Source organism: Corvus hawaiiensis, chromosome 30, assembly GCF_020740725.1.
Source record: "Corvus hawaiiensis isolate bCorHaw1 chromosome 30, bCorHaw1.pri.cur, whole genome shotgun sequence".
Taxonomy (NCBI): domain Eukaryota; kingdom Metazoa; phylum Chordata; class Aves; order Passeriformes; family Corvidae; genus Corvus; species Corvus hawaiiensis.
The window spans coordinates 6,245,694-6,263,573 of NC_063242.1; the positions used below are offsets into that span (position 1 = coordinate 6,245,694).

The 17,880-nt window shown below is 41.1% G+C and overlaps 1 protein-coding gene across 2 annotated transcripts in view; it reads left to right on the forward strand.

Annotated features, from left to right (window-relative positions):
- LOC125318484 (myelin basic protein) overlaps nt 1–17,880 on the forward strand; it is an 84,037-nt gene that overhangs the window by 50,712 nt on the left and 15,445 nt on the right. For both annotated transcript variants that reach the window (XM_048289258.1, XM_048289259.1), the window contains exon 3: nt 14,179–14,609. In XM_048289258.1, coding sequence (XP_048145215.1) covers nt 14,179–14,609 — 431 coding nt within the window. The remainder of the gene's footprint in view (nt 1–14,178; nt 14,610–17,880) is intronic.

Below are 17,880 nucleotides of genomic sequence, written 5' to 3' on the forward strand. Positions count from 1 at the left end.
TCCCACCGTGGGGGAGACACAAGCCCAGCCACCTGGGAGGATCCCCACAGGCTTTTTTCTCATCGCAGCTGTCTCCTGGCAGTCTGAACCTGGGCTAGAGCTGACCTTGAACAGGGACAGGGAACTCACAGACAAGTGGGAAGAGGCTGCAGAGCCTGCTCATGCACTTGGGACCTGGAAATGTATCCTTGAGCCATGTGTTTTTCCTACTGCTCTTCACAGTTACTATAGATGGAGTTAGATTTTTTTCTCCTTTGTTTTTTTTTTTTATCCTTGATTCCAGTACTTCAGGCTTTCAGTGGGGAGAAAAAAAAAAAACCTAGTAGAGCATGAACACAAATCTGGAGGCACAGGCAGTTTCCTGCTACTTCCAGCACATTTGACTTCTGCAGCCTGTGGCACCCCTTTGTCAGACTGTCCTGGTTATCCTGTTTTCTCAGGATAAGTTAAGTCCATGGTTCTCTACAATGGATTGCATCCTATATTGAGAACCGAACCAAGTTGCAAAGATTTTATAAACAGATTGCATTATTTACTTATTTCAAAGGATGCTGAGTAACTTTCTGGGATACCACAGACTGTGAATATGAAAGACTTCTCATTTTGCCACTCACAATTTGTGGCTGCAGAAATTCTCTTACAGCACTTACCTGGGAAATAAATGAATTTTTATTTTCAGAGATAAGATTAACACAGCTTTTTTTCCTGTCTTTGGAGCACTTTCTACCTTCTGTCAGTTGTCTGCACAACTTCCTAGGAGGCAGAAAAATGAAAACTTCCTGCTGAGAAAACCAAGGCAGAGTTGTTTTGTTTATTTCTGAAATGGCCTGTGCATGGTGCTCCTGCACACACAGGCCCAGAACCACGAATTGCTGAGCCTTTTGCCAGCAGACACAGGGCTGCTGCACCCAGGAAAGTGCCAGCTGGAGGCTGCCAGTCCCAGGTCAGTGCAGCACCAAGCCAGGCATTAGTCAGGTTTGGTGGCTGGGGTGAGCATGGTGCTGAGGGCTCCAATGTGACTTCTGGCGGCCTTGGGCACAGTGGAGCAACCTGCCTGCAAAAAGCAGGCATGGTATCACCTGCCTCCCCAGGGCTGCATCCTAAGTTAGGGTAACCAGGACTGTGTGCTGTGTGCATCTTCTGTATACAGTGCTGCCCTATGACAGTCCTTCTGGTGTAACCCACTGAGTTGCTCTTAGGCTCTTTGTAAACTTTTCTAGAAGTGGTGGTTTTACTCACTCTCATGCTTGCCAGGTGGATTGAGAGAAACGTACCTAAGTACACTTGGGAAAAACATGTTTATAGCCTTTCTTGCTTGTTGAAATACTGTGTAGCTCAATCATACTGCCATTTTAGTCTTCAGAACTAACAGCTCTTTTTGCTGACCAAGCTTTCTTCATCACATGAGAAGTGACTTTATACGTACTCAAATAGCAAAATAAAGTTTGTGAATTCTTGTATTTTCTTTCTTTCTTTTTTTAATGGTAGTAACTCCCACGAACTGGTACAAGGCTTGGTACTGTGCAAGCACTTTTTCACTCTCAGAATGCTGCTACTGAAAAGCAGATATTGTGTAAAGTACCATCGATCACTGCCGCGGTTTTATACAGTTTGTCACCATTGTTCTTCGTATAGCATTGAGTCACATTTAGAACTATGGTACAGCTCACAAGTGTTCAGCATGGGGAAAAAAGTGTTGGGTTTTTTTAATGTAAAAAACCTCTTAATTATTTGTAATCTGGTATCATTGATTTGTTAGTGTGTAGAAAATATATCTGATGTGGCCTAGTATAGGTGAGAACAGAATCATTAATATATTTAGGAGTGTATGATGTGGTTTATAATGATGGAGAGTGGAATGGAGTTTCTAAAGACCTAGAATAGCTGAGGTTAGAAATATTAGAGCAGGTATCTATAAGGCTGTTCTGAGAGATGCTTGGCTCAGAGGCAGAAATGGACTTTTATATCTAGTTTTACATTAACAGCTTTGGGATTCCCTAATAATTTCCTTGGGGTTTTTTTCTGACTAAGAGCATGCTGTATCTCAGGTAAAATCCCACTGAAGTAATAGATTATTTTAAATTGGTGTGTGAGCAAATCACATTTTCTCTCAGTCTGCCAAACACCATGTAAATACATATTTTAGAAATGTGGGATTTCCTGCTGTACAAATCATACCAATGGCCTAGGCTACTTTGGAAGTCTTGTAATTTTGCTCCCTCCTTCTGCCAATACAGAAATGTTTTGTTTTCTTTCAAGCAGTACCTGTATAGATGAGCTTGTAGCATGAAATGGGGAGAATCCTGTTTGTAATTGGAACATAGAGCAGGCAGCAGTGTATGATCTTTGTGTTAGTACAGCCATTTAAATTTCACTGGGAAGGGTGAGGAATGAAGTATTTCTTCTTTCAGTGCAGAGAAGGCAAACTCCGCAAACCAGATCAATCTGTGGCACCAACCACACAACACTTAATGCTGGTTTAAGGGAACTGATCCAGCAGTGCTGCGTTAGCAGAGCTGTAGGGGGTTGCTGCTGGAAAGGTGTTTGTGAAATGTATCCTGACATGACTTTGAAAGCTCTTAGCTAATGTGGACAAGTGTCAGTAATCCAGAGCAGCAGAACCATGTGAGAAAGGGCAAAAGGCCATGCAGTGTTTATTTTCCAAGTGGGGACCCTTTGAATTTAGATGTTTTGTGTTATCATCATAAGACATGCATGGGTTTTAAGCCTTTGACAGAGTAGGTTAGGAGAGGTAGCACTTTAGTCTTTTGACTCTTGCAGTTGATTTAGAAGTGAGTATTTGTTGTCTGCTTCTGCTAGCTTCTGACAGCTCTGACTGGTATTGGGCAGGCAGGCTTTAGGACAAGGAGAGATTCCAGAGGTGAATTCCTGTGCAGAGATAATTTGGAATTTGTTCCAGAAGAAGCCTGCCAAGTCCTGCAGCAGCTTGGCAAGGCATCATGATCTTTGTGGAGGTGAAGCTCGTGGGAACCGGATACGCAACACAGCAGAGTGGTTTGGACAGCAGCTTTGGTCCAGGAGCCTTGGGAAGGGAAGGTGGGAGGAAGGACTGGAGACTGCTGGGGGCCAGAGAGGGAGACAGTGCTTGGCAGGAGAGAACAGCAGAATAGTGTGAGCAGAGCAAATACTGTCCTATCCTCCAGGATTGGAAGTCTTGCATCTAGACTTATAACACTGTGGATTCTCTGGTTCACCTTGGAGTGTAAAGTCTTTCCATGTGATTATTGGTAACGTTTCTTTATTCCCTGGTAAGTGCCGGTCATTGCTTTCAGTATAGACAGACGAGGTGATTTGTATCCAGCTTTAAACGTCTTCAGCTCATCATCAAAAAAAACCACTCATCTCTCTCTTTTTTATTTTTCCCCCCTGGTATCTTTTTTCTGAACATCTTATTCTCAGCTTTCTGCCAATATTTCTATGGAATACTATCTCTGCTGTTAGGCCCTGTGCCAGTTTAGTCAGTGCATACTGCTGAACAAATCCTTTGGATTTGTTGTTTTATTTGCTTGGTTTCAAGTATTCTTCTTTTCTGGTTTTAGGGCTTCTCTGGAGGCTATGGTGAAGAAGATACTGCCTCCTGTAAAACCTATGATAAGTTCTGGAATAAGGTTTTCTTTTAATCTGTCTGCTAGGCAGGCAGATATTTTAATCAAATCTCATATTAATTGTTCAGGCATATGTTAGAGTTCCCTTCTAAAAAACATTTCTTTGGATACCAAATTTCTTCACTGAGGAAATTGCTTCACTAAGAAATCTCTAAACAGTTTATTTTGCTGTTTAATGCAAACTACCTCTAAAACTCTTGGGGGTTTTATTGTATTGATGGTAAAAGTGTAAAGGCCTTGAAATAATTTTTGCTAGTATTTAACAAACTACCCACCTTTCATTGCCTGTATTGCAATGTTTCCTACCCTCCACTCATTCTGCACAGCAATTCCGTGGCTCTGCTCCTAGGTCTGTGCTGACGTTCTCCATTGTGCAGCTTCCAGACAAAGCTGTTTTGACAAGCAGGACAGAGCATGGTGGCAAAAATCCCATTCCCTCCGTTCACAGCAGTGATCAGGATGCAACATCCTCGAGTGCTGTGCTCCTGTGCCAGGGCCTATAGAGAGACTTGAAACTGCAAGAGATTCCAAATGCAGCCTCCCAAGTCTGTGCCCAGCAGCATCCCTGCCATAAATGTGCTCAGCTGTGATTTCTTGTGTTGACTTTGGATATGGTATGTGGAATTTGTCCTTTGAGAAACCAGGCTTTTAGGTTCATGCTCAAGAGCTCAGAGGATGTCACAATCACCTTGAGTGTTATCTTCTAAAATCCGCTTCATGACATGAAAACATTTTAAAATACGGTTAGAATAAGCATTGCCAGGCAGACTAAAACTAAGATCTGGAGTTGAACATCCCTGAAGTGACACATATGTGAAGTATTTACTGTGTTTTTCAAATTGACAGTTGGCTGCCAGTCTTGTAGGCAGAATGACTTTCTCACCATCCGTACCCCAGGCAGAGCTGGAGCTGCACATGGCTGCTACACAGTGCTCATGAGAGACATGGCAGCATTGTGGACTGGAGGTGAAGCTCAGGACCTGGTCCTCTGCTTCCCCAAAGGGTTACAGAGGTGCTTCCACCTCATAGATGCAGCTGGTGGTGTGGCTCTTGTCCCCACCGAGGTGTGAGCTTCTTCCACTTCTTCCACTCTCTGGTTTAAGCTGGAGGTGTGAGTCATTGCCTTCCCCCAGGACACAGAGGGGCTCATCTTCTACCTCCTGGGCACTGCTGGATATGCAGGTCACAGCATGGTCCCCTACACCCTCCCAGGGCAGGAAGCTGCCCTCCTGGGCTCTGCCTCCCACAGGGGACAGGGGTGCTTGCATCACCTTAGAGGAATTAATCAGGTTCTGAGATGTGACAAGCTCTGTGAACAAGCTCTGTGCAACCGGAAGAAACTCCTGCTCACTTTTGCTCCTCTGACCTCTCCCCATAGGTGTAAGGTGAAAATCAGTTCCAAAGTGAAGGTAATGTCAGACAGCAACCCATGGCTGTGGATTTGTGGTGATTGTAAAGAACTGCAGTTTAGGCAGACTTGAACAACCCTACCCCATCTTTTTTGGCTTGTGTGTGTGTTTGTTTGTTTAGGGGGTCTGTTTTGTCAGCTTCTGAAGAGCCAGATCTCCAATTTTGTTTTACATATGCAAGAATGCAACACAACGGTAAAGGGTCTACAGGCTTATTTGTGCCCAGGTATTTCATGTATTTTTAGAAATATTGGCAAATATGTGTGTCATACTCAAAATGTGTCATTTATACCATTGTGGTGCATTGCAGAATTTTCTGGAAAAAAAGGTCTTCTAAAAACTACCAGTGTAATTCCCCTCACTGCAAATTCTGTAACCATGACTCTCTGAGATCACTTCTGCTATTAAAAGCTTCAGTTCAGAATGCATTAACAGGGCAAAATAGAGAAATCCAGAGATATGGCAATGTACACCTGAAAGATGCACAAAAATGCCAGGCTTATTGATCACATCATCATGCAGGTGATTCACAGCTTCCAGAAACCCAGCTTGCATTGTGCACTTGTCACTCTGCCATACTCCTGTAATTTGCTTTTTACCTGGACCTGCCCTATGTTTTCTATTGGAAAACAAACTTTGAAGTTATGTCCTCAAACCAGCAAATCAGTGCATTATTTTGGGGAAAGTTAGAAGCATTCATATTCACTTTTTATTTTAACATATGAAAAGCTCCTCTACAGTGCTTTGGGCTGTGTTCACTACTGTGAAGTGTTTTGTTGGGTTTAGTTGGGTTAGTTGGTCTCAGGAAAAGTTAACACACATAAACACTGTTATTCTGTAGGACTAAAATGCAGCTCTTAGAAATTGGAGTTTATAGCCTCATGCTGTAAGAATTTTCCCTGTGGTCACAATCAAACCATGTTTTTTAAAGGTAGCTTATTTGGTTAAATTACTACAAGTGTATTTTATCCTGCAGTTTATGCTTTCTAAATAATAAAATACCACTCAGAAACTTAAATCCTGGTCATGAAAAACACAGTAGTGTTATCAGGCCCTCTTTTGGAGATGCTACGTGATGGGTTTTAACAGAAAATATTCTACAGATAGGGGTTTTTTTGTGCTGCTTATCGTGGTCTGAGCAACTTCTTTGAACCAGCTGGTTCAGTCACTGTACTCACTTCACTCACTTCACGAACATTTCATTTTCTGCTGCTTTTAAGGCCCTGTTTCTCTATGCTATTATGAAAGAAATTTAACTGCAATCGGGTACTGAGTTGCACTGATGGAAGTAGGTTATTTTCCAGTAAAACATAATTGATGTGGAAAATACAAAAGATAGTGGAAGTTGTGAGGTCTGATGGAAGCACTGCTCATTTTGTCATGCTGTTACTTTGGTGGGGAGGGATATATCCAAGTTTTGCAACCTAACGATTATTCAGACTCGATGCAACTGAAGCAGAAAATATGAATAACCAAACAATCTTTGTCTAATACTAGTGAGTTGCATGATCTTTAAAGAATACAAATGCTGATGGGTCAGCAGGTGATTTAATTTCTCCTCCTTAAGTACATGAAATTGTTTGTTACAAATGATGCTCCAGCTTGCTTTGCTGTAGGAGGATCTTTTGTGAGATATTCAAGATTAAAACAAACCTATATGTTCTAGTAACACAAAGGAACAATTTTCTTTGAAAATTGGTGGGTGGATAAAATTCTTTGTTTAGATTTTTAAAAAACTCTGCAGGCTTTATGGAGAATTGCCACATGCTTCTCATAGATTCCAAATTTCTGCCATAGCAAGTCCCACTGGTTTCAACCACAGGCTCTTTTGTTTTCTGTACTCGCCTTTGTAACCCTCAGCAAGTGGAGGCAATGCCAGAAGTTCTGGAAAACAAGAGCGAGAGGGTGCGAGCCAGGCCTACACTGCTGCATTCCTCTGCAATGGTAGGCCACCGTGTGGGCTTTGTTTCAGCTCTTCATTGCGAACCAGAGGCACGGATAACCAAGTGCCTAACTCCGTGAAAGCATGCAGAGTGCAAGGCAGTTTCTGCAATCAAGTAGATGGGTTTTAGTTACAATCTCGAGATCAAAAATCGCTCTTGCGCAGGGGATGTTTCCAGCTTTTTGGAATGCCTCTTTTTACTTGCAGGTTTCTTTACTTGACCTCACAAGCAAACAGTACCTTCACACACCCACGAGGCTCATAGCAGCCCTGAGCCACTTTCTCTTTCATAGAATCATATAATCATTGAGGTTGGAAAAGACCTCAAAGGTCAAGTCCCACCTTTGACTGAACACCACCACATCAACTAAACCGCAGCACTAAGTGCCACATCCAGTCCTTGCTTGAACACTTCCAGGGACAGTGACTCCATCACTCCCCTAGGCAGCCTGATTCAATGCTCAATCACCCTTTCAGTGAAGAAATCCCTCCTGATGTCCAACCTGAACCTCCCCTTGAGGCCATTGCCTCTTATCCTGTTGCTGGTTGCCTGGGAGGAGAGGCCGACCCCCACCTCGCTTCTCTTTCCTCCATCAAGTCTGAAAGCTGGCTCCTGGAGTGCAGCCCCTCACAGGGGGATGTTAATGCATTTCAGCCCACAGTAACCACACATGCTTCTTGGGCATGGACTTCGGGTTATTACTGCACAGACTTGCAAGTGTTTCCACATCTCTGACGTGCAGATCCTAGGAGTTGTATGTGCCTTGGTGAAAATACAGAAAAGCTTTCCAGCAAGAGGACTGCTGATATATCAAAAATCTCTGACTCAGGGAGTATTGCTACTTTTTACACACTGATACCATAAAACATAATTGCCTTCAGTAGAATGATAATGCTGAACATAAGCTGTAATGAGTATACAGCTTATTTTTAATTTCTCATTTTTATTTTGTAGTAGTTTCACAGGACCAACCCTCTCAAATCATGGAGCTGTCAGCAAAACTAAAAATTTTGTGCTGTTTACTGATTCACAAAATAAGATTTAGGCATGTTTATTAGAGAGTCACCATTCCAGCTGGATGTCACATTGCTGTGTGTTTTCACCTAGTCCTTGATTGGTTACGTTATGGTTTTACTGGGTAAGTTGAAAAAATCAGTATAGTTACCCTACCAAAAAAGACACCACAGCAACAATTCCCCACTGTGCCACTACCACCTTATAGGGATCCTTCTCCCAAAAACTGTTTGCTTTACTGCAAAGCAGTGCTTAAGGGATGTATGTGTCATAAAACTGGTACTCTTGTAACAAGCAACAGTTCACAGTTACATATTAAACACTTTGGGGTGATGAAGTCTAGCAAAGACAGTTGAAATCATATTTCCTGATACTTTCCTATTGTCTCTCCTTCATGTGTTTTCATGTGAGCTTTGCTGTAAGGCCAAGCTCTGCTACCTCAGCAGCTTTTCTTCAGCAGGAAAAGACCAGGGAGGGCTTGGAGAAATGAGATCTTTCATGAGTCTGAAAGAAACTGTGCCAATGCTTGGGTATTAGCAAAGGTCCAGCGACTAATAGATCCTTTTTGACCTATTAACTTTCCGTCTGGCATTAGCTCTTAGGGGGCATAATGCTTTCTGCAGAGAACAGCTGGTAGCTGGTATTCCATGAGGCATCAGGGATGCAGGAAAAGCAGCAGTTTTCAGGCACTTATTGTAAAATTTTAAGTGGAAGTTTCATTCACTGGGCCACAGCAATGCAGTCTAAAGGTCTAAACCTATGTTTGGCCTTTACCAACAAAAAAGTTGTTTTTAAATAAAATGAAGTGCAGTAACTTTCAGCAGGCTCAGCCAGTGATCCTTACTGACCCAAGATGTAGTGTAGAACTAAACTTGGTCTTTTTTTAGTTTAGTTCAATAGAAATAAATACTGGACCAGGTGAGGTTTTTCAGTTTTTACTGTATTTTTAGTACTAAGTTTCATTGTAAGGAAAATTATGCCATAGCAGATTCCTTATTCACTGCTTCATCAGCATAGAAATGTACTCAACTCATCAGTGAAATGGAAACACTCTCACAACTTTTATTCTAGTCTGGTAAGAGCTTTATATGCTGTAAAATGTCTAATGAAAGAAGCGAGGGAGGGAAGTCAAAGGAGTGCATGTTATGCTTAGCAGGTGGTTTCTTGTTTGTGTGGTAGTTTAGTCTGCAGCTTGGTTAACCCATAGAACAAACTGAATTTCTTGTGTAAAAAAGTATCATTCCTTCAGTTATGCTGCAGCTAGAAAGAAAATTTGCCTTTGGGTGGAAGTTTTTTTCCCTGGAGGTGATAAGCTTTGGCAAGGAGGGAGGGAGGGGAGAGCAAGCTGTAATGGAAGTGATCTCTTGGCTAAGTGCAGTAGGAATGTTAAACTCGTGTGAATCTATATCATGAGACACATGGGCACTTCTCTCTGCATTCAGTCTGCTAGAAAATGGGGAAAATGTTTGTGTAAAGATTAAATAGACCAGCACATCCGTTCTGGTTGTGTTCAGAGGTATGACCAAGTGTTTGTTTCACAATTACACTGCATGCCATCCATTTCAAACAGAAATATTTGTCCAAAATTGATTCCCAACTGTTTGACAAGCATCAGACAAGCCCAGTAATTAGGTCTGTTAATTTGAAATGTCTAATGGCATATTGCCTTCTAACCATATTAGTGAAGTTAGGCTAAGAGCCATTTTTTGTCTGCAGTGTCTTAGCATAATGAGGATGAATCAAGCTCTTGCAGTTCAGATTTAACAATGCAGACATAATTCTTTCCCCTCTGTCTCCCCAAAACTTCTGTAGTGAAGCCTAATGGCTGTGGGCACTCTATGGTGCTGTGGGCTGTGCTGCAGTAAAAGTCCAAACCAGTAGTTGGACTGTTGGGAAATCATCTCAGCAGAGTTGGAACCCAGATATCCTCAGCTGCAGCATGTATGTAGTGATGATGGATGTGTTTTTTCTGGCCTTTTATTCTTTCAAGTGCCTGATATTACCACAAGTCTCATTAGAAGCCACACATTCCAAAACAGTGGTCTCGGCCTCTTAAATAATGCAAAGCAAACTATTACTAACATATTTGCCTTACTGCTTTAGCTTACCAGAGATCTTCAAATCTCAGCTGTGACAAAGCTGATTAATTTCTAGGTGTTACCTTTTGTTGCTCAAGTGACTAAGAACAGGTGAATCAATACAAAAAGTCAGATGTTTTAGTTAATATTTTATTGTCAATATTTTGGGAAACATACTGAAATAAACTTAGCTCAGAATTGAGGACTATACTGCATTGCATTTAACTGTCTATAAGTTGACATCTTATAGAAGAGAGAGGATCTAAAAAGCAGAAAAGGGCAAATACAGATTATATTTCATGTAGTGAAAAACAGTGCTTTTTATCTATGAATTACTTAAGCTAGCATGAAAAGTTGATTTAAAAGATCAGTGAGATAATTTCCATCTTCATACTCTGAGAAAAGAAAGCTGAGAAAAAGGAAGTATAATTGATCACAGTAGCCTGTAGTTATGAAAAAGTATATTCAATATTCAGTGTTACAAAGTTGATTAATGTACTTTTTGGCATTTGTAACGAGTAAATGGTACTTAAGATTTCATACAAATATTTAAGGTGCTGTCATGTATTATTATGATCAATATTTGCAATATGCTGTGGCAGTTGATCTAAGCCTCTCTTGAGAACCCAAAGTAAGGGAATGGACTTCAGCTTTTATCAGCTTCATCTTCCTCATTTATTTTACAGCATTTGTAGAGGGAGCAGCGATAGGAATGTGAGAGGAATTAAAAGTATCTGCAAGAAAGCAAGACTGGAAAGGAGTAGGAGGAGATGAAAAACTTGTAATCTTTTTTAAAACTCCTAGCATAAGAACCCCTTTCCAGGTTGTCCTCTGTATGGAAGACTACAGACTGCTGCACACACAAGGGGGGACTATCAGAGAGCAACCCTTCCAAGTGCCCCATGAGAAGGATATTTGTATCCAAATTGGAAATTGTACTTTGCATAGAACAAATTTCCATGGTCCTGAGACGAGTTGTTGTTTGAAGCACTGGGCCAAGAGGTCCCAGGAAATTAGAAGCTTAGGGAAAAGAGTTTTCTCAAGAAATGGGATAAACTATCAGTGTCTAATCAAACACTAAGGCCACAGTAGTTTTGAAAATACTCATATGGGACCTAACTCTTATTAAAGACAATGAAGGATTGGATTTATTATTGTCTCAGTGAGAGCACCTTTGGACTTTCTCTTTGGTTTCTTTAACAGACTGTTAAGAATTTTTTGTCCGTCTATATTCCTCATTTTGGAAGTCACTGTGTGTACAGGGAACAAATGGCTCTGTTCACTGTGACCAACATGCCCAGGGAACATTGTGCCAGCAGCAGGCTCAGAGCACCGTGTGGTGAGGGGAAGTGGAGAGGTGGCATTGCCCTTGGGAGTGGTCCTTGGCCCCACCTGGGGTGCCACATCCCTGCTCCGGTCTGGCTGCCTCCTGCTGCTTTTGGGCTAATGCGAGGAGGTGCTTTTCTTGTGCCCTCATTTGTGCAGCTCTCAAGGACTGCATTCACTTACGTATTAACAGAAGACACTGCCATAGCCCTCTAGTTAATGCCTGTGGCAATGCATTCTGCCGCATTTCATTTTACAAGGATTAGTAAAAAAATGCCGAAGATCTCTTCCTTCCTGGGCAACTTTCTCTTGTATAGGTGATGTGGTACAGGCTGGGTACTCTGTTTTAAGAAAGAGCTTCATTTTCCAAAGAAAAACAGCTTTAAAAAATAGTAGCTATACACAGCATTTACAATAGGTTTTATTAAAAGTCTAAATATTTGTTTTTAAATGAAAAGATAAGCATATATTAATATAGTCCATTAATTCTGGATGTCCTTAGGACATTATGAAAGTGATCTGCCTCTCCAAATGCACTGGAAGTCTTTGATTAGTTAGCAAAAATATTAACAGTATCTCTCTTACATGTTTTTATATATTAGAGAAGACATAAGCATGAAGAAAATTTAGAGGCAAACTTAAATGTGTGCTTTCACTACTGAAATAAAGCCTCCAGAAAGATTTCTACTTTATAGCTCGCTGCCTATGCATTGGGAGAAGCTACTTTTGTGGCACAATTACCCTTCTTTGTTGCTTACCAATACCCGTATTCAGTGACACAAAGAACAACTGTTGTAAAAGATATTAGTATGCAGATGCTCTGGTGTTATGTTAATGCATTTAATTAAATACAATAACTCTTTTGTTTGCTTTTCTTTCTGCCCTTGAATGGATTTGTATTATGGTATAGAATCTAGGCTTAGAGTTGCTGTTTAAAATGTTTTGCAGTTTCAGAATGTGTCCCATATCCACGTTAGTTACTTTGCTTTTGTTCTGTTAAGAAAGTCATTTGGGTATGTTAAGGGTTTCTAATAAATTTGAAAGTATTTTTTCAGGAAAACTCAAATCCCAAAGTTGCCAGCGAGTATTTTCCCCACTGATGAGGTCTTCAGTGACAGATAGTCACTGATTAAATAATTGTATTCCTGAGAGACACTTACAGATGTTTTAACCAAAGAAATTTTTCTTGAAGTTCCCCAACATTTTCTAGGTAGTTTTCACAAAAGAAATAAAAAAATTGAACCAACAAAACTGCACTTTATGTTTTTATATGAAAAACTGTAGCAGACTGATTACAACCAGTTGTAACCTACACACAGGTTTTGCAGAAGCCATCATTACTGTCTTGTGTTGTTATTCATAAAATTATTTCAGAATTGTTCTCAGCCTGAGAAAAGGTTTCTTTAGTGCCCTGTGAGTGGGTGAAACCCTATGAAATGACTGTGTCAAGTCTAAAATTGCTCTGCTGAATTAGCAAAGTGCTTGAGCCCAGAGTACTTCAAAAACACAGCAGTATTTGCCAGATCCTATCCCTCCCAGGGCAATAAGGACCAAATCAAATGAGGATGTAACAGGGTAATTAGGAGACCCTAAAGGTAACACATGACTAACTTACTTCTGAAATTCTGAGCCCCCTTAACTCCAAAAGACATTTCTGACACAGAGTGAGTGTGTGGGAGGTGTCTGTGCTGTAGGTTACTCCTCAGGCAATGACCTACTAATACTCTTTTGGTGTTCCTTGGAGATAAGTCATACTCCTCAGTGGGTGCCATTTCCTTTAGAACAGTAGGAATCGTGGTATAGATCATAGAAACCTCCATAAATCTTTTTGTCACTGATAGAAGGAGCTACTGTAGGTGAAGGGCTAAGTGTGCTGCAGCTGATGCTTCTTAGATACTTTACTTGGAGCATCAGAACACAACTGTGGAGAAGGCAGCAGGCATTTCACTTACCACAGGGGTCTGTCTTGACACCTTTCTTGGCTTAAAAAAAGCTTGTCAGTTGCTGATAATTGTTTTTGTCACTTCTCACAAGCACTAAATGCAAATTGGACAGTTTTGCTTTAGGCCTTCAGCATCAGTGCTAGGACATTGTACCTGGAGTGCCAGGATCATCCTACGTGGAGAAAAACTGTCATGAGAGGCCAAGCAGAAATTGCAGTTCAGTGCTCGCTGTCTTTTTTGAAGTGAGGACAATTTCAATAGTGGGGAAAAGGAACCCCTCCCCTCATTATGCATGTTTGATCCATACTGAAGTTACAGCAAGGGATTCCAAATGAGGCCAAACGCTCTGGCATTGTGGAGAGGGAGTGTGCACTTGTGAAGGCACAGATCTGCAATGTCACTGTAATTATTTATTTTTTCCCCGTTTTGGACAAAGACGGCATAGTTAGAGTTGCAGTTCTCAAGGGAAAGTACAGGAATTCTGATTACTCACTGAAAGCCTCCTCATCCCCAAAACTTCCATGTAAATAAAGTTAGTTATGCTTCAAGTAATCTATCGATCTATTTATAAATGTGTTAAATTTAAAAAAAGAAAAAAAAAACCCACAGCAAAAAACTACCTAGAACTACTGCAAATTTGTGTGAGAACATCATTCTGGTTTCAGTTCCAAGATAACTTAATGTTCTTTAAGGCTGGAAGAGAACATAGTTTCATTACAACTGCACATATTACGGGTTTTGTATGAAATGAGCATCTCAAGGCAAGGGAAAGAAAGCAACATTGTTCCAGGGCTGTTTTTCACAGGCCTGTATTCATATCTCATCCTTGTTGTTTGCAGGAGAGGCAGATGTGAACCAGAACAATGGGACCTCCACGAAGAGCCCAGCGGTGACAGACTCCAAAGGCACAGCAGACCCGAAGAATGCCTGGCCTGAGGCCAACCCAGCTGACAGGACTGGTCGCCCCCACTTGATCCGCCTCTTTTCCCGAGATGCCCCAGGAAGAGAAGACAACACCTTCAAAGATCGGCCCTCAGAGTCAGACGAGCTACAGACCATCCAAGAGGACAGTGCAGCAGCTTCAGAGAATTCGGATTTGATGGCTTCACAAAAACGCTCCTCTTTCCGGCACGGATCAAAAATGGCATCTGCGAGCACTATAGACCATGCCAGACATGGATCCCCACGGCACAGAGACTCGGGTCTACTTGACTCGCTGGGCAGATTCTTTGGAGGTGAAAGACACGTTCCCCGGCGGGGCTCTGGCAAGGTGAGCTCTGAGGAATAGAGAACTGCGAGGCTACAGCAAAATACAGTACAATGAAAGAGGAAGGGTGGGTCTGAAAGAAAGGTCTCACTGCTATAATGCAAGAGTTGACCTAGCCAGCAGGATGATACTTGTAATATAATGCTTGGCTTTAAACTGAAAACAGCAACAACAAAAAAGCAAAGATCTGGGAAACAAGAGGAGCTACTCTGGGTAGTAACAAGGAGTATTAGAAATCCAGGGGGCTCTAGAAACATTACCAAGAGGAATTTTTATGAGCATTTAATGTAGTGCATTGTATGCATTTGTATGCTGTGCCATTTAGAGAAACTTCAGTCTGCTTTTGTGTGTTGTTCTTAAATATTTGCATAAGGGACCTGGATGAGAGCACTAAATGCAAGACAATCTCTTCGTATCTTGGCACTAAACAAACTTGGAAGTAGATGTTGGAAAAGGAACTGTGGCCAAATTCTCAGCCTGCTTGTGCAAGAGTAAGTTTAAGGTCAGTTGACAGCATTGCCAGGGAGATGGCTTGACAGTTATTATCCTGAATCCCAGGTGTACAAAATAGTCCAGCTGCTTTGTTCTGATAAGAAGTTGAGATTTGTTCCAGGCATTTCATATTAGAAACTGTATAACAAGCCATTTCTACACTATGAATTCAGAAACAAGGTATCAGTGAAAGGTTGTTAATTGAATTCTTTCCTTTTCCAGGATTAATCTGCCTCCTCTGATAAATTATGCAGCTGGCATATTAGTTCACTATTATTCAAGTGGCAAAGTTTAACATATTTTCGCTGTACCCTTTGCCATGTAAATGATAAGTGGAGTCTTGTGTTCGTGTGTCCACACACTACATAAGCATTCGAATGGAACTGCTGTAGGGCTGTAAAACCTTTCTTTTAGCTGAATTTATTGTAGTTGCTCAAGTTGTGTGTTGCAAAAGCAAAAAGCAGTATTCGTAGTTACCGGCTGGGCCCAAATTTTTGGATAACCTCTGACAACCTTTGAGGTCTATTCAGTGTTCCAGCCTGTGATCTGTGCCATCTCTTAGTGCTGCACTGGGACGGGACACGAGCTGCCCTGTGGTGTAAAACCAATCTGTGGTGGTCCCACAGCTGTGGCTGTCAGTGTCCGTCACAGCTCCACATCTGGAAGCACAATGTATAATAGCCCTTCCCTAAAGAGTCATTGTAGTGTAGAGACCTCTGGATGAAAAATACTCTAGAAACTTAAAACCAGAAGCTTCTCATGCTTGGTAGGCTGTACTAAGCAAGCTGGGTGTTTTGTTCTTTTTATTTCTCACCTTTACAAAGTGGGGCCTGTAATGCTATTGAAAAAGATTTAGCAGCCAGGCAATTGTTTCTGTAGTATTGTTCCTGTGTGTAATGTTCATAAATGCAAAAAGCAGTTGCTGTGAGCATGAAGAGAACTGTTTTTCTTACTGTTACTGCAAATAGCAGAGACTGTTCCCAGCTGCTCTTTTCTGGAACCTGGTTGGCCAGCTCAACTCTTGCTGTTTTGTTCGTGTACTGTGTTACTCGATGCAAAATAGCATATGAAATGTTCTTTGTACACCAAGGAAACAATACCAAAAAGTTAGATTCTGCATACAGAATATACAGAGGTATGTGCATTCCTGCTTGGCAATAAATCAAACCAATCAACTCAGTTTTTAGGAGTAATGACTAAAAAATGTCTGCAAGCTGTACAAATTCTGTATTTTATCTTTTGGCGCGAACACAATTGCAATGATTCTCTAGAGATTTCTATGTAATTATGTATGAGAGGACAGGACATCATCTCTTTTATCTCTGCTCTTCAGTAAACTGCTATTCTGAAGAAATTAAGTGTCTGCAAAACAGTACAGAATTATGGACAATTCTGACTCTTTTTACCCAGCAGAAGTAGTTGTTTGGGGTTTTTTTTCCCGTAAGAATGACTACTCACAGTGCTAGAGAGTCCTGATTTGCAGATCTGAGCTGGAAGCACAGAAAAGTCGAATTATTTTGGCAAAGTCAGTCACAGTACGACTTCCCGTGCCAAAGGATCTCTAGCACTCTTCCACACAATGATAATATTGATTTATGTCCTAGGAAACATTCCTAGGAAGCTCTCTTGTGGAAGGGCTTCAGTGTGGAAAGGACTGAGCAAGTGGCACAGACAGTCATTTCAGCTATTATTTATTTAGCCTCTGAAAAAATGCCTTTTGGTTTCTTGTATCAAGAAAGGCTTGTGGTGTCATTTATTTATACAAGTGTAGACAGAGGAAATCTAGATGGTTAATTTGTGCTTAAACCCTAAATAGTTGTTGCCATTTGCTGAATTTTGTAGAGTATCACTGATAGATGATGAAGGTGTTAATGAACAAGCCAAAATAGAATGAAGTCCCTTGGCAGTTTTCCAGACTCCACTAAGTAAACAGGTCTTTGGCAAATAAGATACCACCAGAAGCACCTTAAAGGATGAATTTCAAAGGCTTGAAAAGGAAAAGTTCCTAGAGCTGCACTGTTTATTTGCTTGCACTTTTTTCTTTATTTATTTTGAAGCATTTCAAAGCAATTCTGCTGCTGCCTTTCTTGCAGTCTTCCTTTTTCAACCAGCCCATGCCTCAGTGGGAGCATCTCAACTACCCACACCAGCAAGCGCTGGAATGCGAAGACAACACTTGCTCTTTGTACAAATTTAGGGCTGACATTCAAGCAAAACATATTATAAATTCTTTGTGGAGGCATTTTCTTCTTGCATCCATTGCTAAGAAGTACATTAATGAATAATATGCACTATTGTGTCCAGAAAGGTGGAGTAGGAACAATGCTGGGACTGTTTCATGGCCTCCTTTTCTCATGTGGAGCAGGTTCTCCCTTGCGCTGCAATTCTGAAGTTAAATTAAGAGTGCATGGGAGTTCCACGGCAGTTGTTAAAAATAGAAATACTGGAGTGAACAAAAGTACTCCTTCTCCTCTAAGGGGCAGCAAGTGCATTTGCCATTTTTCCCCCAACCCCATCAAGATTATGGATAGCTGAAACTCAGTCAAAACCAGCTTGAACTTCTAAAAGTTCTTCTTAAGGTAGAATATTTGAAACAAAACTGTTGTTGTGCACAGCTCAAATTTAATTGTATTGAGAAAGAATTTAAAATGGTGACAGAAGGAAACTGTGGTGCAGACATTTTAAATAGCATGCAAGAGAGAGTAGCATAACAATAAATTATTTCCTTTCTAATCTTTGTAGCATATTGGTCGAAGCAAGTTTGTTAAAACAATCAAATGTT